General features: G+C 34.0%; 3 protein-coding genes, 1 long non-coding RNA gene and 1 pseudogene across 6 annotated transcripts; 2 read left to right on the top strand and 3 right to left on the bottom strand.

Annotated features, from left to right (window-relative positions):
* Window positions 1-802: 802 nt before the first annotated feature.
* Window positions 803-4,281, bottom strand: LOC132614330 (uncharacterized). Of its 2 annotated transcripts, none has more exons than XR_009572265.1 (4): window positions 4,054-4,281; window positions 1,851-1,921; window positions 1,688-1,752; window positions 803-1,382 (listed from the first exon to the last, which is right to left on the bottom strand). It is a non-coding gene; the product is annotated as an uncharacterized LOC132614330 (long non-coding RNA). The 2 variants fall into 2 exon arrangements; XR_009572266.1 differs by having other exon boundaries at window positions 1,851-1,912.
* A 4,113-nt stretch (window positions 4,282-8,394) lies between these two features.
* Window positions 8,395-13,413, top strand: LOC132614956 (mitochondrial intermembrane space import and assembly protein 40 homolog). Of its 2 annotated transcripts, none has more exons than XM_060329508.1 (4): window positions 8,395-8,586; window positions 12,074-12,105; window positions 12,198-12,323; window positions 12,950-13,413. In XM_060329508.1, exons 1-4 carry the CDS (start codon window positions 8,496-8,498, stop codon window positions 13,157-13,159), a joined length of 459 nt encoding a protein of 152 aa, XP_060185491.1. In that variant the 5' UTR covers window positions 8,395-8,495; the 3' UTR covers window positions 13,160-13,413. The 2 variants fall into 2 exon arrangements, with proteins under 2 accessions (XP_060185491.1, XP_060185490.1); XM_060329507.1 differs by having other exon boundaries at window positions 8,403-8,586; window positions 12,071-12,105.
* Window positions 13,414-14,893: 1,480 nt separating this feature from the next.
* On the top strand, window positions 14,894-18,731 carry LOC132614278 (tetraketide alpha-pyrone reductase 1-like). Its single transcript, XM_060328695.1, has 5 exons — window positions 14,894-15,198; window positions 16,174-16,346; window positions 16,465-16,653; window positions 17,345-17,700; window positions 18,451-18,731. Exons 1-5 carry the CDS (start codon window positions 15,039-15,041, stop codon window positions 18,590-18,592), a joined length of 1,020 nt encoding a protein of 339 aa, XP_060184678.1. The 5' UTR covers window positions 14,894-15,038; the 3' UTR covers window positions 18,593-18,731.
* A 4,045-nt stretch (window positions 18,732-22,776) lies between these two features.
* Window positions 22,777-24,061, bottom strand: LOC132614951 (uncharacterized). Its single transcript, XM_060329500.1, has one exon. The coding sequence runs from the start codon at window positions 23,985-23,987 to the stop codon at window positions 23,046-23,048; it is 942 nt and encodes a 313-aa protein (XP_060185483.1). The 5' UTR covers window positions 23,988-24,061; the 3' UTR covers window positions 22,777-23,045.
* A 2,073-nt stretch (window positions 24,062-26,134) lies between these two features.
* The window catches only part of LOC132613412 (F-box/kelch-repeat protein At3g23880-like), a 3,741-nt pseudogene continuing 2,585 nt past the window's right edge, over window positions 26,135-27,290 (bottom strand).

Raw genomic sequence — 27,290 nt, 5'->3', positions numbered from 1 at the left:
TGTAAAAAGTAGGTAAAATCTATCCAAACCACAATAATCGCGTTGAATTGACTTATTGTATTGCCATTTGAATCGTGGTTGTCACTGAATTTGTCCAGCTCAGTAAGTTCGTCTATCTTGATCTAAATATCAAGATATTATTCTTAGTTGAATTAAGATACGAATGAAGCAAAAACTTGAAAAAATCTCAATAAAAAGAAGTTCGATTCACTCTTCAATGGACTTATTCACTACTAAAAAAACAGGGATTTTCGACCAAAAATTTTGACCACACGCGGTCAAAAAAACCTTTATTTCGACCAATTTTTCGACCACACGAGTAGGTCGATAACAGCTTGGTCGAAATTTTTGTGGTCGAAATTTTCGACCACACGTGATCGAAATCACATTCTACCAAAATTTAGGGAAAAATTATTTTCGACCACATGTGGTCGAAAAAAATTATTTTTATATTAAATTATATTTAACTTTTTCGACTACGTGTGGTCGAAAACATTATTTATATTTAAATATAAAAAGAAAATAAAAATGCAATTTCGACCACATGTGATCGAAATTGTAAATTGAGCCCAGAATTTCGACCACATGTGGTCGAAATTGAATTTTTCTGGGCACAATTTCGACCTCATGTGGTCGAAATTGTGAAATATCTGGGCTGATTTTCGACCACCTGTGGTCGAAAATCTGAAATATTTTTTCCAACATTTGCCTGCTTTTGGCAGCCCACCTGCCAATTTCCAAATAGTCAAATTCATCAACCAAAACAGCCATCCAATTCATCAACAATGCAACACAACAACCATAAACAATGTTCAAACACTTGAACACTTAAACATTGTCCATTCAAACACTTATAAACAATCAAATTCAACCTCAAAGTACTTAAAATTAAAACTACATTCAAACACTTAAACATCATAAACTACATTCAAACACTTACATTATAAACTTAAAAGAACTTCTAATTCGAACTAAAAATCCCCATATTACAAACTGATAAAGCATGAGTGCATGACGAAAAAGACGAACTAAAACAAAGAAAATTTCTTCTTTTTTTAGCTTTTAGATGACTTCTAATACATGGTTAATCAAAGAAGCTCGGAATGCACAAATTAAGGCTAAATTTTCACCACCATATTAGTCCTCCAAAGGGAACTCTATTTCCTTTGAAGCCATTGCTGCGCTACTTCAATTATTTGTGAAACCCTTTTAATTCTTTCATTTTCTTCAACAGATTAATCTAGCTAGGTACTATATAATCACTTGGAGGTTGAGTTTATGTCTCGTTGACTGGCAAGGATGGCATCAATGGCATCTTTTACTTGAGAAATATCTGGAGCTTTTCCACCCTGTGTCGGCCAAAATTCATCTGTTGCCAACACCTGTAACCATACTCACAAGAGTTTAACTTTTGTACATTGACTCATTGTAAAATTCTTTTACACTATAAAATAAATTGAAAGGTAATCATAAGTAAATATTCTTATTTGGTGAAATAAGTAATCTTAAAAATAAAATAAGTAATTTTCTAAAAAAAGTTAAATTACATTGATAGTATAAAATTTCATTACACTAAGTTAGATTGTAATAAAAGTAGAGGTAGTAGAAGCTAAGATTGGAGCTTAACTCAAGAGAACAAAAATCAAACAGAAGCACAAAAATGCTAACAAGGTTTATAAATATTCACCTTCACTTGCAATTGAAGAAATTGATGTAACTGATTGCTTTCTCTAGCATGGTGACCAAATCAACCTGCATTAATATACATGAACCAAGGATTAAGAATTTTCCTTAATATTAACATACAAAATTGTAGGAGTAATAAAGAAGTAAAGGATTTAACCATGTACCTTGGAACCATTGGGAACAAGTTCTTGTAGTATCTTTAGTCGCTCACTGATCCGCTCTCTTCCTGTTTAAGCTTACAAGATATGCAAAAGATGAAACAACAATAGTCATAATCCACTGCACAGTGCAGTATTCTTTTTCATCATCTCAACGCCAGAATCTCTTTCAATTTGAAAGGAATGAGAGAATGTCAACCTTATCAAATATAAGTACGTTTAATTATGCTATTGACTACTAGTATATGCTAACATGGCTCAGCTGATAAGAAGATGATATTTGGAAGTTGATTCAGGAACATGCTCAATTACTCTAAAGAGGGAAATAATCCTCCTAACACGAATAACTCACTTCCTAACCAGCAACCAAACGACCCTTTAAAGCACAAAAATTTGAGGCTCAGATACTGCAATTTTGCTCGGACAAAGAGATGGCAACCACGCCATGGCTGCAAAATCACCAGTCGCATGCCAAAGAGAGCCTCAGATGCAAGCCATCCTGGGATTTGCCAAGCCAAGATACGGGTCGGACTGCCCTCAATGCCCTTGTTAGCCCAGACAGTAAAACATTATCTTCATCACAACCTCTTTTGCTCAATTACTCCAAAAAGAGGAAACAGAAACACACACACTGAGATATACAGCTGAAGCTGTAGATTGAAGAAAATGCATGCATATTTTTCATGAACAAAGGGCTGTTGGTTTAGTTGCTAAAAAGAAAATCATTGGCACAACAGAGAGGGGCAACCACCCTTAACAGAACATCCCTTTTCTGTTAACCTCATTTCTATCTCTGGCCAGAATTTTTTTTTAAAGAAAATTCTTGGCCCTCGCCTAAAAATTTCCCAACTTTCTTCAAACAAAAACATTTTTTTTTATGACAAAACAAAAAACATTTTCCTTCATACCAAACACACCCTTTTAGCATAATAACACAATACAATAGGTAACGACCATTCAAACAAGAGCTACAAGACTAAAATTAAAGCTCAGATCTGTCTATAAAACAAGAAAATAAATACATCGCCATGGCTGCAAACCTCGGGTTCAGATCCGGGTTGCCCCGCCAAGATACGGGTCTCCTTAATTTCTCTTGCCAAGTATTAATTGTAACCTCAGGATTCTCTCAAGCTCTTCTTTGTGAGATGAACTTAGCTCAACTCCATAACTTAAAGGACCACTTTGACTCAAAATTTCAAGGGTTGTTTCAAGGGTTGACTGTTTTGGTCATTTTTGGACTGTTTTTTTTTTCGGACAGTTTTTTTGGGGACTGTTTTACGGACTGTTTTGTTGGGACCAAAAACAGTCCGAAAAATGACCAAAACAATCCGAAAAATGACCAAAAACAGTCGCAAAAAACTGTTCGAAAACAGTCCAAAAACAGTCCCAAAAAAACAGTCCCTAAAAAACCAGTCCACAAAACCAGTCTCAAAAAACTGTCCAAAAAAACAGTCCAAAAAATTAACAAAAACAGTCCCAAAATAAATAAATTGCACATAAATAAAGAATCAAAATAGCCCCCAAAAAAGGGACCAAAACAGCCCAAAAAATAACATTCAATTTCAACTCAAAATCCAAAAACAAATTACATAAAATAAACCCTAAAACAAATATTGAACACTAAATAAAGTTATCAAATCTACTAAATATAGAAGGTAATGTAGCTAATAACATGAAAAAAACATTTCCGCCTTTAATTAACAATGAGAATAAAATTACATTTAATAGTAATGCAAAAATTAAGCTATTTAAAGACAAGCAATTAATTCCTGCTAAATATTTTCTTAGTTATTAATTATTGTATTATCAATTCATTCAGTAATTTTATATAATAATCCCTACAAAATTTACTCTTAAATCAGGATGAATTAAAATCTTAGAATTCATTCAAAAGTGAGGGGAATCCAATTTTTAAGGGTGAACCTGCTCTTTTGAAATAACACAGTGGACCAAACATTGCAAGTATCACAAATGAACAAATATCTCAGCTAGCCCAGCATATCCAAAAAAACACAGCGGAACAAACAAACGAATTCATTCAATAATTTTATATTAAAATCCAAAAAAAAATTACATAAAATAAACCCTAAAACAAATATTGGACACTAATGAAGTTATCAAATCTACTAAATATAGAAGGTAATATAGCTAATAACATGAGATTATTATGCATTGGTAAGTGTTCATGACATTGGAAAAAAAAAAGTACCTCGCCGCCGACGGTGGACTGACGGTGGTCGGAGGCGGTGGGTTGAGGTCTGGGCTGGTGGGGCGGTGGGCTGCAGCTGGTGGTATGGGTAGAGAGAGGAGAGGGAGAGAGGTGGTGTGTGTGGGTAGAGAGAGGAGAGGGAGAGAGGAAAGAGAGAGAGAGAGAGAAAGAGTAATGAAAGAGAAAGAGGTCTTGTGGTGCTGAAGCAAAGGAGTAATGAAAATGTGGTCGTGTGGTGCTGAAGCAAAGGAGTGTGTATATACAAATGTGGTCCAATTTTCGATCACATGTGGTCGAAAATTGTTTTTTTTTTTAAAATTTAAACGTTTTCCATTTATTATTTATACAAAAATTAATTTATTTTCATTTTAAAATATCGACCCCGTGTGGTCGAAATTCTACTGAAAATAAAATAAAAATTAAATTCTTGATTTTTCGACAGCGCGTGGTCGATTTTTTTTCGACCAAAAATGTGATCGAAATATTTTGGTCGAAATATTTTGGTCGAAAACGTCTTTTTTTTTAGTAGTGATTGGAACTAAATATATAAATCAAGGACGGAATAAGACTTCTAAAACTCCACGATCGTTTGGTTTGAAGACAAGTTATACTGCGATTAGTTATGATGGGATTAATTATCCTGATATTATTTCTTATCGACTGTTTGGTTTGTTGTACTAAAAATAACATAAATTGCATAATTTCTGAAAAGAAATTGTTTGTTTACAAAAATATCCACCACCTTATTGAGTAGAAAAATGGTTTGAGGGACTTTAGGGGTTATTTTTTCATTGTTTTATCTAGGGATAATTAATTCCGAACTATTATTCTATCATCTCGAAGGGATAACTAATCTTGATACTGTTTCTAATTCTGATATAACTTATCTTAGGATTAGTAACCAAACATGGGATAAGACTCTAATTTTTTAGACAAAACAACACAAAATACCGATAAAAGGTAAAATATTGACCCTTCTATGCCCCCATGGAATTTAATAACTGAACTACCCACACACCTATATAAAATTACCCGTGTGCCGGCCTCGATTCGCTACTTCGTACTACTTGGTTTTTGTCTTTCTTTATTTTGTTTCTTTCTCTCTTTTTCCCCCCTTTCTTTCCGTTGTCAAAGATAAATAAAATACAAAGACTAAATTATTAGTTAACCATTTTTAGATCAATAAGAATATAGAAAAATTATTTAATTAGACTACAACAAGAAATAATTTTAAAAAAAAACTAAAGTCATTATTATTTATTAAAATATAAAAAAAATGGAAAGCATATTCGTATAATTTTTTTATTTTGCTACTAAAAGTAAAACTTATATCTAAAATATAAATATATTTTTTTATAATTTATTACAAAAATTAACTTGCTATAAAGATTTAGAACTAAAATATTAAAATTAAGCTTAAACTCTTTTTGTTGAACTTATTTTATAATTTTTTTCTTTTGAAGGAATGAATTTGTACTTTATGATATCTTTTAAATACATGATATATACCATGTGATTATCATAAAGGACTTAGAGGCATTTTTTGAAGGAATGAATTAGTCCTTTATGATACCTTGTCAGTATATAATATATATCATGTAGGTATCATAAAAGTCTGTTTAAGAAATGAACCTTCGTTTATGATACCATGTCAATATATGATATATACCAAGTGGGTATCGTTGATGACTGAGCACTTTTTTGAAGGAATGAATCAACCCTCTATGATATCTTGTCAGTGTATGATATATCATGTGAGGCCAGTCATTCATGATACCCTGTTAGCATACGATATATACCTTATGGGTATCATAGAGGATTAAGTTGTGTTTTTCTTAAAAGAATGAATCATCCTTTTATGATGCCTTGTCGGTATATGTTATATAACATGTGGGTATCATAGAAGATTGAGTTGTGTTTTCTTCAAGGAATGAACCAATTCTCTATGATACCCTGTCAGTATATGAATATACCATATGATTATCATATAGGATTGGAGAGTGTTATTCATGAAGAATGAACCAGATCTCTATGATGCCCTATCAATATATGATATATACTATGTGGCCATCATAAAGGACTGAGTAATGTTGGAATAGATCTATTGTCTATGATACCATGTCGGTATATGATGTATACCAAGTGAGTATCATTGATGATTGAGCTCTTTTTTAAGGAATGAATCTGTCATCTATGATATCTTATTAGTATACGATATATAACATGTAGGTATCATAGAGGATTGAGTTGTATTTTTCTTGAAGGAATGAATCCCAGTATATGTTATATACCATATGGGTATCATAGAAGATTGAGTTGTGTTTTCTTCAAGGAATGAACCAATTCTTTATGGTACCCTGTCAGTATATGACTATACCATATGAATATCACAAAGGATTGAAGAGTGTTTTTCACGAAGAATGAACCAGATCTCTATGATACTCTATTAGTATATATATCATATATACCATGTAGGCATCATAAAAGACTGTGTAATGTTGGAATAAATCTATCGTCTATGATACACTGTCAGTATATGATACCATGTGTGCATCATAGAGGAGTGAGTAATGGATAAATCTGTCATATATGATACCCATATAGTATGTATCTATCCTGATAGAGTATCTAGATTGACGATTTATTCCTTAAAAAAAATACTCCTCAGTCCTCTATGATACCCTGTCAGTATATGACACATACCATGTGGGTATCATAGAGGACTGAAGGGTGTTCATGAAGAAATAAATCCGCAATCTAAATACTCTATCAGTATAGGCATATACCATGTGAATATCATAGCGTACTGCAACAATATACTTCAACTGACACTGATTTGGTATACTATATGCTATAATAAGTCATTTTGAGATATAGAAAATAATAATAATAAATAAATGTCCCATATCAAATTTCTTTTTTATTGATATAAAAAAAAGAACAAAATAAAGGAGCCAAAAGGTTTATAGAATTAGATTATGAAAAAATTTAAAAATAAGGAAAAAATTAATCTGAAAAAAAAGGAGACAAAGTGAAAGAAAATCACCGGGAATTTAAAAAGAACTAAAAGAAAAAAAAAGTGAATGAAATTAGATGACGAAGAAAAGAAAAGAAATAAAAGAAAACTGAAAACAAGTGAATGAAATTAGACTATGGAGAAAAAAGAAAAAAAAGAAAAAAGAATTAAATGAAATAAAAAAGGAACAAGGCATAACGAAATAAAAAAAGAAAAATAAAAAAGAAAGGAGCTAAAATTAAATGAAATTAGATTATGGTGAAAAAAAGAAAATAAAGAATAATATAATTTGAAAAAAATCAATGAACAAAAACTGGAAAAAAAAAGGAGAAAAGAAGAAGATAATAAGTACAGAAATAAAAAAAGAAAAAATAGACAATGATCTTCAAAAGCTACGACAGTTAGAAAGGATAAATAGTTCTGGGGTATGAAAGGATAATTTTTTTTTATTTTTTTATTTTTTTGCACGGATTACCCTTCATTTGCGGTGGTTTTTAATTTTTACCCTTTAAATTGGTGGTCTTTAAGGCATAATTTGCAAAGGTAGAGGGTAAACATTAAAGACCACCAATTTGAGGGCCGAAATTAAAGACCACCCCTAACAAAAAATCCTGCAAATTGCTCATTATTTTGTGGGTAGTGGGTATTAGTGTTCTTTTCCCTAATTTTTTTATCACAGAACTATTTATACTTGTCCAACATACCAAATGACCCTTTGTAACACATATAACAAAAATAGAAACTAATGTGTAAATTAAACTATTTATGCTTGTTCAACATACAAACTATTTATGCTTGTCCAACATACCAAACGACGGTGAGGACACATGTGACAAAAATAGGAACTGATGTGTAAATTTAATTTGTTGTAAACACACCATGACTTTTTTTTTTTTTTTTTACTTTCTAAATAGGTTCATTGGAAAAAAGAAAAAAAAAACTTATAAATGGTGTGTTTTGTATAATGGAAAATGATTCCTGTTTTTCTTTATTTGGTATTTTGAAAATATTTTCTTGAACCAATAAAACACACCAATATATTCTCAACCACCTGATACTATCCACCCCCCTAACTGCCTATGCCACATACCCACACCCTACAATCCCCTGATACTATCCACCCACTCCTACTTGCCTACCCCACATACCCACCCCCTACACCAAACCTGTCCCCTCTACCCCACCTCCGAAATAAAAAAAAAAGTGTTTTGCTTTATATATATTCAAATATTTTTAAAATAATATTTTCAATTTGCATAATAAACACAAGAAAATAAATAAAAAAATCACTTATATTCATAAAAATATCTTCTTAAAAAATATTCTCCGTTATTACCGAACACACCCTAAATTTCTATATTCTCGTATCAACAAAAGGCCGAATGAGTCAAAGACTCAGCAGTCTCATCAATTGTTAAGGGAAAAAATGGGACAAGTGCAAAGTGATGCCATTGACAATCAATCTCAAAGTGTTAATAGTGATTCTCAACCACGTTCTCTTGATTCTTTGATTGCTGGTACTCCTCAATTCTTTTTTTTTTTTTTTTTTTTTTTGCTCTTTTTCAAGAATCAAGATTGAAAGAATTGTATGGCTTAGTAATTGCATTAGAAGGACTTACAAGTTCTCAACTTTATTCCTCAATTTTCCCTTTTACTCTTTTTTTTTTTTTTTGGATGTATTTTTGCTCCCTTTTCAAGAATCAAGATTCAAAGACTAGTATGGCTTAGTAACTGCACTATAAGGACATACAAGTCCCTAAATTTGTAAACATTGCATAGGAGAATTTTGTTTCTAGTTATTGGTGCACTTACGAGGTCCCTATTTGTATAGCGGATTGAATCTCTTTTCTTGAGAACCATATTTTGGTGTAGGTAATAGGTTCTTCTTTTGGTATACGGCTTGTATACGGGGTTTTCCATTGTTAATAAAATTATTTACATTATCAAAAACAAAAAAACTTTTTTCCTTCTATTGGGGTTTGGAGAGGAGTTGAGGAAGCCGGTGGTGACTGAGGTGGAGTCGGGATTTTCATTAAGGGGGTTAAAAAATATAAAGGCGTAGACATACGAAGAAGTCAAGGGGATTCAAAATCTACTAAATAAAAAAGGGCAGCCCGGTGCACTAAGCTCCCGCTATGCGCGGGATCCGGGGAAGGGACGGATCACAAGGCTCTATTGTACGCAGCCTTACCTTGCATTTCTGCAAGAGGCTGTTTTCACGGCTCGAACCCGTGACTTTCTGGTCACATGGCAGCAACTTTACCAGTTACGCCAAGGCTCCTCTTCAGGGATTCAAAATCTACTACATATACATAAAAAATAAGTTTAGCCTTATATACAGTGTAAACTCCACCCCCACCCCTGGGTGGTAGGCATGGGCGAATGTATAGTAGTGAAGGTAGTATATGGAGCTTTTTTCCTTCTCTTGGCTCGAGCGATAGTATGTATTTAACAATTAAGAACAACGATAACTACTTCAATCCCAAACCTTTTGGGCCGACTATATGAATCCTCTCTATCTATTGAGTCTTGTTCTAGTCCATTTGACTCCAATGCTAGATAATATGTAATTAGGGATCTAAAACTTTAGATTCTCTAAATCTCCCACCTATCGCTACGCTATATCTCTACCAAACAGACTTAATGTGAGCAGTGGCAGAGTTAGGAATTCTGATAAAGGGATTCAAAAAAATCCAAAAATGCCTCACCTTGAGTGTGAACTTGTATTTTTCTTATGTTAAGGCGATTCAAAATTTAATATATGTATAACAGAATTGTTTTTAGCCTATACATGTTGTATAGTTTTCGGATGAATTGAATATCCTTCCTTCCTTCCTCTGCCACTGAATGTGAGGGTAGTAAAGACGATAATCTTAATCCCAACTAGCTGGTATACTCATGTATAGTCTAAGTTATTCAAAAGTATATAAGTATAATAAGTTTGTATCGACTAAGAAAGACGTAGTAGGTATAGTGTTTCTCTGTACCCATGTACTTAAAAATCTAGTTTCACAATGGGGACTAGATGTGGATCTGAAGTGCAAACTCTGCCGTGTTCACTTAGAAACTCGAGATCATATATTTGTGCATTGTGACTACTCAAAGTGCCTATGGATGAAACTTCTTTCCTGGATTAAAGAGGATTATTATGCTGCTGCTAATTGGGAGAATCATTTGAAATGGGTGCTCAGCAAGACAAAGGGCAAGTCACAAGCTGCTCAAACTCTCAAATTAGTCTACACTGAATTCGTGCATGCTGTGTGGATGGAAAGAAACTTTTGAAGATAAGAATAAGCAGTGGAATGTTGTAGCAAGAGAGATAGCGTTTGTATGTTGTGTGAGAGGTCCTGTGGGAATTAGATCTAGGTTACAGCAGAGACTTTCTAAGCTGCCATGTATCTCTGCTGTAATCTTTGAGTTTTTTCTCCTTAGATAGCAACCTGTGTTAGGGATGCTATGGTTTTGTAACTATTCGCTTTGATGATTAATAAAAAGTTAGTTACCAAAAAAAAAAAAAAAATTACCCAAAAAAAAAAAACACCAGATTCACCTTCGGTGGTGAGGGAAACAGGGTGCGGTTTCCTATGCGTTGCTGCCACCAGATAAAGGTGGGGGATATTTAAGAGAAGATAATCTAGAATGCAGTTTTCCTGTTACCCATTATCAAGTGTCCCACATTGGTTGAGGGATAAGTTGTTTGTCTCCTTATATAGTCTTGAGCAATCGTTAGTTTATGTTCTAGTTTTTGAGGTTGAGTTAGGCCCAAGGCCCATCTTCCTAACATGGTATTAGAGCCAGACCTATTCTTATTCTCGTGTCTCTCCATATTAGGCCCCTATCTTATGTTATCCATGCTTCCATTTGCTAGTTCTAGGCGTGCCAAGGTGTTAAGTGTCCCACATTGGTTGAGGGATGGGTTGTTTGTCTCCTAGAGGGTCTCGAACAATCCTCACCTCATGAACTAATTTTTGGGGTCGAGTTAGGCTGAAAGTCCTTCATCTTAACACCCATTAAGGAATCTTTGGTTTTGTTTTTGCTTATATAATACTATATGTTTTTCGTGTATTGATACGTGATGTTATAACCGAGCTCAACTATTTTGGGATTGAGGCAAAGTTGATCGATTGCAAATATTTTACTATTTCCTGGGTTGGGAACTGATAAGAGCTCTGATTTAACTTCCAACGTGATTAGCTATCACTGCATTTTTGCACGTATTGTTTTCTCACCAGCTTTTCAGAAGCGAAGAGCTTAAAAAAGCAACAAGATCCATGGAGCTTGAAAGGAAAAGAGATAAGTAAAGCACACACTTTTTTGCAATTTACGAAAAATTAAAAATACCATGCATATGTGAATTTAGCACTGTAATAATCAAATTTCTATTTCTGATATACGATATTTCAATATTGAACCTACTCCTTAAACTTGAAATTCTAAGAATATACCATTTCTCACTAGGATCACGTTGCACATCATTGCTTGAAGCGCACACTTATCTGAAGAGCGTAGTTTCGCCATGAAGCGATGATCCCTTGCTTCGGATCACTTCATTGTTTTAAGTGACAAAGCTATTGCTTGTTACCATTCTCAAAAAAACAAAAAAAAACAAAAAAAGAGAGAGAGTGAGAGAGAGAGAAAGCTACGGCTTTTAATAAACATTATTTCTCTCTGTAGTTTCTTTTTTGCAACTTCCTCTGCTATTATCTCTATGTCTCTCTGAGTGTCTGTTGTTATCTCAAATTCCTCTCAGACGCATTGTCTTTAGATCCAATAATTACAGTTATCTATTTTTGTAGTGGAAGTAGTTGCTATTTTTGAAGACTTGAGCCGTGTAATAAGTATTGACTGACTACTGCTTAAGATGCTAGAACCATATTTAAGTTGAAAGGTTCCTAGGACTCTGCATTTCTCATTTTCATCTAAAATTATTGAGAAATAACAAGAATACCTGGTGCGAGAATTTATAGAACACATCACAAATTTTTATCCCCTCTCTTGTAGAAGCTGCAGCATATGGTGAAGATGGTGAGAATGAGGTTGGTTCAGTTTTTTCGGATCATAAACTTGCTCAATAAAAGTTGAAATTTGTTACTTATCTATGCTCAAGAAACTGAAACTCTACTTTTAGTCAATTGACGAGAAAGCTCGGAAAGCCCTAGAATGCCCTTGCATTGCTCATTTACGGGGTGGCCCCTGTGGTGACCAGTTTTCAGACGCTTTTCTCTGTTTCCTCAAGAGCACAGCTGAAGAAAAGGTAACTGCATTTATATGCTCCTTGTTCTTTTTGTAATTTATATTATTGGTCTTTCTTGCTCATCTCCTGTGGAGAGATGTCATATCTTGTTTCATTTTTTTTTTCCCTCGGAGCTGATATTCCTGTATGAAGTTCAGCTTATTAAGTGCCCACATAAGTTGTAACATGGTAAACATTGGTTAGGTTATTCAGCTAGAGTTGTACCTATTTATGTGTTCTATATTGTGAGAGGAAGATTAAGATTATGTGTTTTTTCTTTTTCCTTTCTTGTTTTTTCGAAAAGGTAGATCAAATTATAGATAATATGTTTCTAGAGGCTGCTTTTCTTTTTTCTGCTTGAGAGGATTTCAGTTTTGCTTTCTCCATACTCTAGAACAAAATACTAGTATAAATGGCATTAGACAAAACCAGGCATCAAAGATTGGTTCCTTGCGGTAAATTGACTTGGATGTAAATGTAACAAATATGATCAGGAACCTTTGTCGTCTTCCTTTCATTCATACAGGACATTGAAAAAGAAATGCTCAAACACCGTCTTTTTGAACAGAAAGGGAATAGAAGATGAGTTTTGTATTTTCCATTTTCTTCCTTTTAACATTTTGAGATTTCTTAATTTCCCACTGTAGGGCTCTGACTGCGTTAGTCCGTTTGTCGCTCTTCAAAGCTGTATCAAGGCAAGTCCTAATGCTTTTTCGAAGGATGTCCTTGAGGACAATGATGATGATGTGAGCAACAAATATGAAGTCCAGAAGGAGGAAACACCAAAACAAGAATATAGAATCATCCCTCCTATTTGGTCTGTAGAATCAAAGGGGACTAAGCGTAATAAGCTCTAGAAGGCTCATCGTTTTCTTTTGTTTTTCAGTTCTTTGATTCTAGGAAGCTCTGGTGGCATAATATTCTAATACACTAAGTAGCAGTGTATTGCAAAAGATTTCTTTTCCTTTGACATTTACAGGATCAAACTTTTGAAGTTTAGTAAAATGGAACTATAGAGACTAGGCTATAGCTTCTAAGGGAAATTTGGATTGGTTCAAGTTTTCATGTGATACTAACTTTTCAATGTTATGAATTGCTATTTTATGGAAAATTTCACTCAAAAGTCTCTTCCATAATTTCTGCGGGAGGTAAATAGAAGTTTTAGGTTCAAATTTGACCACTTAGAAGTACAGGGATCAGAGGTGGATTTAGGATTTGAAGTTTATTATATGGACACGTTCAGTGAATTTTTCAACTCGGAGTTTGGATTTGAATTTGCCGTACTCGTACTTTCCAGGCTAGATCCGACTGTAATGGGAAAGGTCCTTAAATTTAGATCAAGGGATGTACTAGTATTGGAGGAGAATGGGGAATTATCTTTCGTTAAGCTGCTTTTATCCTGGAGCATGTATTGGGGATAATTCTATCATAGTTGGATGTTAGCATCGAGCTGAGGTGACTTTCCGAGATAATTATACCATTTTAAGCACATATAGTAATATTTTAAAATTCCAAGTATATGTATGAATCGCTACTAGATACATTGCCGTAATCTTACAAATAAATTATATTATTTAAAAAAAAAAACAGTGCAGTCTTCTTGTCATACGACCTGATGTTCTCTTGGGGATACCTCTTTGGTGCGTCTTTCTCGTGATAGAAACATAACAGCGAGAAACTAACACCAAGGAGAACTTTATTTTTTTAAGAGAAAATGAAGATTGAATTGAAAAGCTTCCTTTTACATTATTGTAATAGTTGTCTTAAAAATATTACTCGCGGCGGAAATACTTTTATCAGGCGTTTGATTCTTTATGCCAAAAATGTGATGTATACCATAACTAGCTAAATATGAGTTTGTTTTTAAAAAATTTTAGAATCAAAAGAGTGTTGATGATAGATTTAAGAAAATATAAAAGGTAATTTTGTATTTGGATGTTTAGTCCATGTATAGTTATTCCCAGTTATATTTAGGTATAAAATAATACGTCAATTAGTGTATTAAATCAAATATCAAGATTAGCGATGTAGGACTTAAAAGACCAAGCACAAGTGGATAACAATACCAAAAATTTATACCAAGATAATTTTATGCAATTCTCCAAACCGAGTGTGAGTCATTACGCTGAGGCATATGTAGTCTGTAACCTTTTGGCTAGCGGTCATAATTTTCAATATTGAATATAAAAATATATGTAAAAAAATATTACTACTAAAATCTCGACAAATATTATATTTGAACCCATAATTATAATAGTACAATAAATTCGGTATCAAGAATCTTCAAGGTTGAACTCATTAAGTTTAAATTCTAATAATACGCTTCCATCTTAAGGCACATCTGGTAAGATTTATTGGACAAATTAATCACCGTGTAAAATATACAAGTTATTTTTTAATGTTTTCTAGAAGAAAATTTAAGCCATGGAACTTTCTACGAGTACAACTCTTAATCACACAAAAACAATTCGCATACAACTCTTAATCACAAAGATAATTTGCTTAGGACTCTTAATCACACAAAGATAATTTGCTTACAACTCTTAATCACACAAAGACAATTTGATTAATACTAGTATTAATCTAAAGCGGCAATAGGGAGTTAGGTAGTGAGTGCAAAAAAAGCCACAGAAAATTAATGATTCACCTTCTTTAAACCAACTTCAAGAAAGCCCAACTTTTCCCTATATATACACACCAATACATGAACTTGGTGCTATCAAGAAGTTGAAAAACATGGAAATAATGGAGGATAAAAATATAGTAGTAGAAGAAAACACCAATAATTACAAGGGAAAAGTATGTGTGACAGGTGCATCTGGTTTTGTAGCTTCATGGTTGATCAAACGTCTTCTCTTGTCTGGTTATCATGTCATTGGCACAGTTAGAGATCCAGGTACATCGACTACTCATACTCTTATCTCATTACTAGTCTATGTCACATTCAGTGGTGAAATCAGAAATTCTAACGAAGGGACTCAAAAGAACGCAGGAATACCATAATGAGGATTCAAACCTGCGACCTAAAGCAATTTTTGAACCACCTATGCTGCTATGCTAAAGCTTCCCTTGTACAAAGGGATTCAACAGTGTATATATATAAGTTTTGTTCCTTTACCTTATCTGCATAAGGAAATTTTTCGACTAAAGGGGTCCAGTTGAACTCCCCTCGTGGGATTGAGGGTGGCTAATTTGGTGAGCTCCTACCTTTCTACAGTTAGAGGTGGATGGTCCAAATCCATCAGTCGTATAACATCCCTTTTCCTTTTCCCTTCATAACATGTAGCTCTGCCCCTGCATACATTTGTATTGACATCGAATAGTTACACACAATCATAAGTGAAAATACTCACTGGGGAGAGTTAAAATATAATTTATACCTTTCAAGGGGATTCAATATGTAGTATATATACACTGATAAAAAATTGATCTATCTATACTGGTCAATAGACTTCCCATGAATAAGGGTTCCTTTTCGGGCAGCCGTCCTATAGGTAGGGTAGGGTTGTACCACTCTGTGGCCAAACTCTGTGGCCAATCTTCCTAACCACACACAGGTCTGGCTTAGAGCACATGAAACGCATCACTACCTCTTAAGGGTGATGAGACCATAGCATGTTACACAAAACTGTCGCTTTCTCTTTAATGTTGTCAATCAAGATAAGTAGGTGGGGCGAATCAAATATATATTCCGGTCAATTGCCCACTCAGTCAAGTGCAAACAACACATTAGAATCACGCGATGCACGCTGCTGGTGTGCTCTGCTCGTGAGACAAGCGGCAATAGCTCTGCCCCTAAAGGGATACTAGTAATGGAGATTCATCCACTCATCTATTTCATGGTAATGAAGTTTTTATGTCAATAAATCAGGGAACCAGAAGAAAGTAGGACATCTATGGAAGCTACAAGGAGCAAAGGAGAGACTCCGTCTGGTGAAGGCTAACCTATCTGATGAAGGCAGCTTTGATGATGCGATTATGGGTTGTGAAGGTGTTTTTCATACTGCCTCACCTGTCTTGGGAAAGCCTACTTTTGATGCCACGGTATCCAAAATCTTCTATCCGTTTCATTTTATATGACAATATTTGACTTAAAAAAAGAGTACCATATAAAATCGAACGGAGTGAATGACCTTCAAGTAACTAATTTTGCATGCTGCAGGTTGAAATCTTGAATCCTGCAGTAGATGGTACCTTAAATGTGCTAAGATCCTGTAAGAAAAATGCAAGACTGAGACGTGTGGTTTTGACTTCCTCTTCTTCGACAGCAAGGGTAAGAGATGACATTGACCCTAACATACCCTTGGATGAATCATCTTGGAGCTCTGTCGAATTCTGCAAAAAATTTGAGGTATATACATCTGTTCTGCTATTAACATTTCCTATAAAATACTCAGTCCATTCCGTTTGATATTTGATTGAGTATGAAGTTTAAATATTAGTTTGACTTTACATACAGAAGTGTGTACTAAAGTAGTAGTTGAAAAGATAGTTTGATAGTGAGAATATCAGTTAAAACTTTAAGGGTGTGTTCAGTATGGAGGAAATTTTCTATGTTTGGTTGGTCAACATTTCCTCTAGGAAAACAAGTTTCTTAAAAGTCAGAAAATGACTTCCCTTGTAAAATTAGGAAAAATAAGTTTCATAAACGGCATTTCACATTGATCTACCTCACACGCCCGTTTCCCCTTTGACCTTCCCCACCCCTACCCACCCCCACCTCCACACCCACCAATCCCATTTCCACCCTCGTTGTGTTTGCCTAAATTACATAAATGCTATTCAGACAACTTTTTCTGTTTACTCATCCAACATCAGAAAATAAGTTAGCAACCTACTTATTTTCGAGGAAAACATTTCCCTTCATACCAAACACATCCTAAAATTTAAATATTTTCTTGACTTTTCTTGGAAGTTTTATAGAAATAGAATGGGATCAAACACTTTGACACGTACCAAAATCAGAACAGTGTCATATAAATTCGGATGGGAAATATAAACAATGATCTCAGTATCTCACCATTTTACTCTTTCCATGCAAGATTTGGTATGTACTATCAAAGACCCTAGCTGAGAAGGCTGCTTGGGAATTCTGTGAAAAAAACAGCATTGATCTTGTGACACTACTTCCCTCTTTCATCATTGGGCCAAGTTTGCCTCCAGATTTGTGTTCAACAGCAAATGATGTTCTTGGTTTGCTTAAAGGACAGACAGATAAGTTTGAATTCCATGGAAGAATGGGTTACGTTCACATAGATGATGTAGCTCTCTCTCATATACTTGTTTATGAGCATCCAAGTGCTCATGGGAGGTTCCTTTGCAGCTCAAAAGTTCTTGACAACAATCAACTTGTCTCGGTTCTATCAGAGCGCTACCCGTCTTTGCCTATTCCTAAAAGGTTAGTATAATCCCGAGAAGAGGCAGATCCATTACATAAGCTGTGGGTGCATTTGAACCTATTGTCTCAAACGCAAGTTACATACAGTCAAAACTCTATAACAACATCTTCTCTATAACAACATCATTTGTTCTGATACTTTTTGGCTACTATAGCCAAATGCTGTTATAGAGAATATATTTCATAACATAACATGAAATAGATCGGTTCCACAAAAACATGGTTGTTATAGTGAAATGTTGTTATAGAGGATGACAGTTATAGAGAGGTCTGACTTATGTAGTGGCGGATTATAGCAGGAACAGTTATCAGACATTGCTTTGCTAAAATTTCACTGTATAATATTTTAGATAAACATTTGGTTTATGTAGTTAGCACCACTTCAAAATACAACAAAGTAAACACTAATTTAGAACATGAAGTAACTCCTTAAAACCCCTAAAGTTCAAGTCACAACGCCATGTACAAGTCAAGTTTTGTTAGTAGGACTATAACACTTGCACAAAATCCTGCATACATTACTATACATACAGAAGTGAAAAACTAAAACCTATGTATCTATGTGAGTATAGTAAGAAAAAGAGGTGCACTTTACTGCTTTTAGTTCTTGGATCCGTCTCTGTGACCTAGAAATATCTACAGCTACATCTTTATTCATTATCTCTGCTAAAATCATATAGTAATAGAAACTAGAAAGAAATGCAGTACCTCTTTGATGAAGATTCCCATTTGCCAACACTGCTATTTCAGGTTTAAGGAATTGGATCGACCTCCCTATGAATTCAACACTTCGAAGCTGGAGGGCTTAGGAATGAAATTCAAGTCCATTGAAGAGATGTTTGATGATTGTATCGCATTCCTCAAAGAGAGAGGCCTTATTTCTTCCATCTAAGATACACCATTTCTGCATAAAAGCTCTGTAATGAACCTTGGATGTTTTATTTTTTGCAGCTCATGTTCTGATCCTTTGTTGTCAATACCAATGATTACCTCGTCACCATATTATTAAAATGAAACTTGTCCTAGCATAACACCTGTGCTGCTGTTGCTTAGCATTTATGACATAAAACAAGCACATACACAATCCACATATAAAATGCCATAACAGATATAGCTGTCCTATGCAGAATCCAAAACCAAACTTATCAACGCTTTAAGTTTTGTAAACCTAAAAAAACGAGTGATCAGGAATCAGCTAAAGTTTATGACTGCTCAAGATATTAGAGCAAAATTCTTGCATGATCCCAGTGATTAGAAATAGTTGCACGTATAATACACAACAACTAGCTAAAATAGAAAAGTATGAAACACTGGCCTTTGAAGCGCACGTATAATACACAACAACTTTTTTTTTTTTTTTTTTTTTTTTTTTTTTTTTTTTTTTTTTTTTTTTTTTTTTTGGGAAACCAGATGGTAATAGCCATAACGATTTAATTCCCTTCTCAATACTCTTCTTTACTTGGGATATTCATAACCCAAAGTGCTAGCCTTACTTGGGAAAATATGGACTGGTTAAGTTGAGACATAATCATCCCTTTTCTTATTTATGTTGTGATCTAAGCATGCCCATAGAGATGCGGAGGTGATTTGATGTGAAACATGTTATGTTCAATTTGATATGGATTTGTACGAAAGTTTTAAAGTTGTGTCGATTCGTTGGTGGGTTGGAGGATATAATTTGGCTTCACATTTGGGTCTAATTTTTGTCGAGAGTTGTATCCTTTCATGGGTTCTGTAAACTCCTGCATCCATGATATGTTTCCTATATGCTTTGTCTGTCCTGTAACTTGCTGGATGTTCTAGTCTTTGTAGTCATTTTTTTTGGCGTATTCTTTACTGTCAGTGAGGCTGATGCCTAGTTCAATTTATAAGTGTTTCTGGCTGGCATTTGCATTTGACGTGGTGGTACTTGAAGTTCTTTCTTTGAGTTATGAATTTGCATTATTAATTATTTAGACTCATACTAATCCTTTTCCTTTTTATTTTTTATGCATGACCATCGCATACGAGCCCGAGGGACTCGTTCTTCTTCCGCATTCGGTGTTGGGCTAAAAGCCCAACGCAATCTTCTCGGGTCATCCCCCATCAGTCCCATCCGCAGCCAAAATAAAAAGCATAAAAATCCTGGGCCAAGGCCCAATAGCAGGCAGATCCGTAGCAGTCTTTTAACAAATGGGTTGAGCCCATTTCAACAACAGCAGCCCCGATTGCAGCCGCTCTTTTAAAAAATGGGCTGATCCCATTTAAATTATCTACTCCTCTATTTATTTTGTGCATTTAATTTGTATTATGCAATTAACTCTTTGTTTGTTTTGTTTTGTTAGTTTAGATAAATCCTAATGAATTAGTAGGTTTAGTTTTAGTAATGGGTAGTTAGTTTAAGGAAGACTAACAATTAATTCCATAAGTTTTATTCTCTTCTTTTCGTGTTTTATTTCATTTGGAATAATTGATTTGCAAAAATGGCATGACTATATATTTTAAGTAAAGGGAATCATATTTTTATCATAAACATTTCAAAACGACACTAATACGCAAATATAAATTCAAACATATTCTAAACAACTCTTCAAATTTTGAGTCAATCACGCATTTCTTAATTAAGCATAGTAGATAAAGATAATAAAATGGATGAAAGAAATCTATTAACTCTTTCATGTTTTATTCGCATCTCTAAAATTTAAGTTTAATTAATACCTCACTGTTTAGTTTGTTCAAATATTTATCGTTTGAGTTCGCATCTTTTTCTATTTATATGTAAATCGTCATATTTTACGAACTTCATTTTTTATGCTACTTCCTTTAAAATTATTATTAACGATTATAAATTATATTTCAAATAGCATCCTAAGATTCCCCTTTATACGAATATTAGTCTTACTTTCAATAGTCTCTTATTGAAAACCTTAATAACCTTTATGAGTCTTATTCTAAAAATGACATTTAAAGTTTTCTTTATACAAATTATACCTCTTTTCTGTAAATCTTATTTTAATTAACATGATTTTCTTTCTTAAAAACTTTAGCAATATTTTAAGGTCATTTTCTAAAATTTAACCCTACATTTAATTTAATTAATTAACCTAAGTTGGTCGGATAACCGTAAGTTAACGGATTCTAAAGGATGCCTAACCCCTTCCCTTTAGGATAATATAGAGCCCTTACCTAGAATCACACTGGTTAAGCAGACCATTAATTAAGGTTTAGTTTTAACTTTACCTTAGTTGACATCTAGGTGTCCTAATTCACCGTTAAAATAATTAGGTGGCGACTCCTTAAAATCAAAACAATTTAGGAATCACCAATACGTCATACTCTCTAATTTTGACTCCGGGTTAAAATGGGGGTGTGACAAAGCACATACACAATCCACATATAAAATGCCATAACAGATATAGCTGTCCTATGCAGAATCCAAAACCAAACTTATCAACACTTTAAGTTTTGTAAACCTAAAAAAACGAGTGATCAGGAATCAGCTAAAGTTTATGACTGCTCAAGATATTAGAGCAAAATTCTCGCATGATCCCAGTGATTAGAAATAGTTGCACGTATAATACACAACAACTAGCTAAAATAGAAAAGTATGAAACATTGGCCTTTGAAGCGCATGATGATTGAAACTCTCGCTTTTATCATAAATTGAACCGACTACACTGATAAGCTACCAAAAAATATAACATTAGAATTTCTCACTATGAAACAACACTAGATCAAACCAGACAATAAAAGGACAGCAAAAGGAAAAAGAACACATTGTTGTATTCACTACCTAGTAATAAGATTAACAACGAAAACACTTAGTCCAAATTTACCAAAAAAAAAAAAAAAGGGTAACATTTGATTGTGAGCCTATGCGTCGATTACTTACCCTCATAGACAGGCAATGCCAATAAATCAGAAAACTTCAAATGAAAAGCTCTAACATCACCCAATTTTTTCAGAACAAACTCAACAATTTCTTCAATGGCAGCTAAAACATTCTCCATAAGTTCACCATTTTCCAGTCCTCGTCTCCCAATTTTCAAAACACTACAAGTCCCACTCCCTAAACACAACAAAGTCGACGAGCATGCTCTTTCTATATTATTACAGTTGCACGTATAATACACATAAGTAGCTAAAATAGAAAAGGATGAAACAGCTGTCCTTTTGAGCACATGATTGATTGAAACTCTCACTTTTATCATAAATTGAACCGCCTACACTGATAAGCTACTAAGAGATTTCCCACTTGAAACAACACTAGATCAAATCAGACAATACAAGGACTGCAGCAAAAGGAAAAAAGAACACACTGTAGTATTCACTGCCTAGTAAGAACAAAAATGGAACACACTTCATTCAAATTTACCACAAAACATAGCATTTGATTATGAGCCTATGCGTTAATTACTTACGCACTGAAATTTTTTTTTTTGAAGAGCCAAGATCTCACTTTCTCTGCTTTTTCTTCTCAGCATTTTCTCTTTGATCAGGCAAAGCTTCATAAACAGGCAATGTCAACGAATCCGAAACCATCAAACGAAACGGTCTAAGACCACCCATTTTTTTGGGAACAAACCCAACAATTCCTTTAATGCAGCTCAAACATTCTCGCATGATCGCAATGAGTAGAAATAAAAGAGGATGAAACAACTGGTCTTTGAAGCGCATGATAATGGAAACTCTCACTTTTATCATAAATTAAACCGACTACACTGATAAGCTACCAAGAAATATAACCTTAGAATTTCCCAGTTGAAACAACAATTGATAAAATCAGACAATAAAAAAGAACACATTGATGTATTCACTGCCTAGTAAGAATAAAAATGGAAACACTTCATCAAAATTTACCACCAAATATAACATTTGATTGTTGAGCTAAGCTTTCACTTTCTCTACTTCTTTTTCTTCTCTGTATTTTCCCTTTGATCAGGCAAAGCTTCATAAACAGGCAATGCCAATGAATCCGAAAACATCAAATGAAAAGCTCTAAGACCACCCAATTTTTTCGGAACAAACCCAACAAAACATTCTCGCATGATCGCAATGAGTAGAAAAGTATGAAACAATGGCCTTTTGAGCATGTGATGATTGAAACTCTCACTTTTATCATAAATTGAACTGAATTACACTGATAAGCTACCAAAAAATATAACAATAGAATTTCCCACTTGAAACAACACTAGATCAAATCAGACAATAAAAGGACAGCAATATGGAAAATAACACATTGTTGTATTCACTGCCTAGTAAGAATAAAAATGGAAACATTTCATCCAAATTTACCACAAAACATAACATTTGATTGTGATCGAGCCTATACGTCAGACTTCTAGTTGGAAAAATCTTCACTTTCTTTACTTCTTTTTCTTCTCATTATTTTCTCTTTGATCAGGCAAATCCTCATAAATAGGCAATGCCAATGAATCCGAAAACTTCAAATGAAAAGCTCTAACACCACCCAATTTTTTCGGAACAAACTCAATAATTCCATCAATAGCCGCTAAAACATTCTCCATAACTTCACTACTCTCCATCCCATTTCTCCCAACTTTCAAAACACTACAAGTCCCATTCCCTAAACACAACAAAGTCGACGAAAGCGCTCTTTCTATCTCCTCTTTCCAATTACTATTCCCCTTTAACTCAACAGGCACAGGTACTTTCCTTTTCTTTTTATAAAATTGCTTCCCTAATAAACCTGGAAGCAAATTAACCACTCTTTTATCAGCTAAAAACAGTTCATATGACTCATACAAATCCCTTTTAGCCTCAAAAGAATTATATTCAGCTTTCAACTTGGATAACTTCAAAACTTTTGTAATTGGTATTTCTAAAGATTTGATCTTTTTTTGAGCTGTTTCAACATCAAGATTGGTTCTTGAATTGTGGGGTCCATCAAGATTGGATTTTGAGTTGTGGGGTTTTTTGGGATTGTCATTAATGATGAGACAAATATTAGAGAATGTTGAAATGGGGTGACAAAGAGTGATTTTGTGAGGGTTAGTGAGTTCTTTTGGTGGGATTTTCTTGAGAGTTAATTGAAGGTAAATGAAATTATCATCTACTAATTGTGTTTCTTCTTCATCTTCTTGATATGATTGTGGGTTTTGGGTTTTATTGGATTGAAGTTTTTTCCATTTGAGAAGAGCGTTGACTGCTTTAAGTACTTGATCTTCATTGATTTTCGCCATTGTTGCTGAGTTTTGTATTATGGAATGGGTGACGGCTCCCGTGAATTGTTTTGAGATGGTGGTGTTTGGGGAAAGGGGGTTTAGAAGAGGTGAGAATATTGCCATACTATTTTTTCTTTTTTCTTTTTAGAGATTATGCATAAGAATCCCAATTATCCAAAAGTATTGCTAATTGCGTTTGACCATGAAAATCAAATATTTTCACTTTATTCGATATTTTAAAGTTTTAGTTGAAGTTGGAGTTTAAAATGAATTTGTATTTAGTTATAGTTTTTGTAAAAAATATTTGATTGTTTGAATGTATTGAAGTGAAAATAAATTTTTTAGTGTTTTTCAAATTTTAAATACAACTACAAATTATATTTGGAATTTTCATGGCCAAACGTTAATTTTCAAATAAAGTGAAAACGTTTACCGAGAAAAAGTGAAAAAATTTTATGGCCTAACGAGCCATTAGTATCTGGACATAAACTAAAGGAAAAAAGGTAAAAGTTATCCCTTTACTTTATTTTAATGACTAAAAATTTCCTCCATTATAATTTTGGATTATTTATGCCCCTGTCATTGTGGAAGTTAACAAATATATCATTCATTTGACGGAAATTCCCAAACTAATCCAAATAACCCAATTTCATTAAAAATAACTCACTCACATATTTTACTCATCCGGACCTGGCTCTGAAAATAACCAAGTCTTCCTTCCCTCATATTTTCTCCTCCAGCAACTCTGGCGAACTCCATTTCCGACCAACCACTTCTCCCATTCCCTTTCCCACCACTGACGGCTGCCGCCACATCTCCACTGTCCTTTATCGCTACTACAAAGTAAAAATAAAACACCATTGATTTCAGAAATAGAAACATTGTTGCTTCTCATATGAAAAAAAAAATAACAAAATCAAACAACTTGAAGTTATTGACTCAAAAGGTCCTTTAAGAAGAGAGATTTGGGAAACTTTTTAGCCTAAAAAAGGAGAAATGAGGTTAATAGCTAGAGCGAAGGGATTTCCTGTTAATAGAGAGAAATGATTTTCTTGTTAGCAACAACCCTCGCCAATATTAAGGCAGCCACAGTGTCAATGAGCTGAGGGTTCGTGGAACATGCCGGTGAGGTCTACCTACAGTTTTTTCGACGAAATCAATGGTGTTTTAGTTTTGCTTTGTAATAAGGATAACAGGTAGTGGAGATGCGACGGCAGTCGTCAGTGGTGGGAAAGGGATGGGAGAAGTGGTTAGTCGGAGATGGAGTTCGCTCGAGTTGCTAGAGAAGAATATATGAGAGAAGGAAGACTTGGTTATTTTAGGAGGCGATCGGAACGGGTAAAATATGGGAGCGGGTTATATTTTATGAAATCAGGTTATTTACATCAATTTAGGGATTTCCGTCAAATGAAGGGTATATTTATTAACTTTCATAACGCGCATAAATGACCTAAAATTGTAACGAAGGATATTTTTAGCCATTAAAATAAAATAAAGGGATCTTTTTGACCCTTTTCGCTAAACTAAATCAAACTTCCCCTCAACTTTGCTTTAAAGAGGGAGAATGTCTATTGTTCTAAGTTAAGGAAGAGTTTGATTTTTAGAGCAAAATTGAGGGTGAAAATGAATAAAAAGTAACAATGTATTTTTACTTAACTTACCCTTAATCAAAAGTCTTATGCCTTGAAAAATAAAGTGTGAGGATCAAAAATGCCTGAACTTATTGGAAATAGTTCAAGATTGGCCTTCTTCCACCTATTAGATCATAATTGCTCTCGAGGTTAAATTTAAGCTTAAAGTTGTCCTTCCTTTTAACGGTAGCTGATGTGGAATATATGAAATTTTTAATTATATATATGATATTAATTTATTGGTTCATGTGTAACTAGACCCAATCAATTTACAACCCGACGCGTTAACCTATACCCGCTTTTAGAAAGCCCCCAATACTTCATCCTTGCCATTGTCCGAAGCTTCTACTATGGCTTCACATGTCCAGCAAGAACGTGGTTTCCCTCCTAGGATGATCTAAACGTGGCTTCACATGTATTATTTAATTCTTTATTTGGTAGTGTTATGAATCTGTATAACTATATCCTTTTAAACATTATTCTTATACATAATAAACAATGACATTAACATACCAATACTATTTCCATTCTACCCTATTCAGTACTATTTAAAAACTATGCAAACGCATATTATTTAATACTACAAACCAAAAAATCAATAAAAATAATGTCAAACATTACTAAATTTTGCTATGAATATATGCAAAATTTCTTAACTCGAGTCTTATATAAAGGAATTTAGAGTTAATTAGCAGAATTTTTTTAAAACCAAACGCATCTTTAAGTTATCAATAGGTACACTACTGGATACCTTCTACTTCTTTGACTAAAATAACATTACAATTTCAACAAATCACCACTAAAATCATCATACATGTCAGTAGCTGGGGGGTCAAGATCAACTTGTGATCCAGATCAATCTCAAAATACTGTATACAAGGATAAGCTTGTTCAACATTTTGTCACAACAATCTCGAGATACTGCATACACCAGAAATTCAAGAGAACGAGAAGCTTGTTCAACTCTGTCACCACGCGTTCATGATACAACAACGACAAAGTGAGATATGCAATTAGCGAACGCACGTAAGTCTTTGTCTATGCACATGGAAATAAGAGATTATTCAATGAACATTAAGAACAGAGAAAAACTACGCCACAACAAATAGTTGATACCATGAATTAGTTGCTCTTAACATGAATTAAATTTCCACAGTGCCACAACATACAGTTGACACCATAGCTTGAATCAGATTTTCACAATGCCACAACATATAGTTGATACCATAACGAAGTAGAGTTTTACTTGACAAGGCTTTATTTTGTGATACACAACCTAATCACAGCACCTAGTTCTTTTTGAACTATTAAATATCATGAAAGATTCAAACAGAATGTATGAAGATTCTTGAAAAGACAACTTTGATATAATTAGCTCTATTAAGAACAAGATAAGAGAATTCATTATATTGGGAACCTTCCAGTTTGAAATGACAAAGATGACAAACATTTGCACTTTCATATACTCTAGAGCCGACAGGATCCCATTAAATAAAGCTTCGTACCCAATCTATTTCTCCCAGAATTCCGCGTTCACGGGTATTCCCAATCTACTCTCGTGATCATAGCAGCTAAATGCTTTCTCCTCATGCAACCATGTTGCTAATGCCAACATTAATGCTAAAGTGAAGGAAGATACAGCCACTGATTGTACAACTAAAATAATGGAAGATACATTCGAAGCATCCAAACCCGTGTCAAATATATAGCTGATTTGGGCGCTCTAGCCAAAACGAATCCTATTTTGGCTATTACCTTCTCCATTACTATGTTCTCATACGCAGGAATACCCCCG

The sequence above is a fragment of the Lycium barbarum genome, chromosome 10 (assembly GCF_019175385.1).
Source record: "Lycium barbarum isolate Lr01 chromosome 10, ASM1917538v2, whole genome shotgun sequence".
NCBI lineage: Eukaryota > Viridiplantae > Streptophyta > Magnoliopsida > Solanales > Solanaceae > Lycium > Lycium barbarum.
The sequence above is the reverse complement of the archived record's forward strand: the minus strand, read 5'-3'. Positions and strand labels throughout refer to the sequence as shown.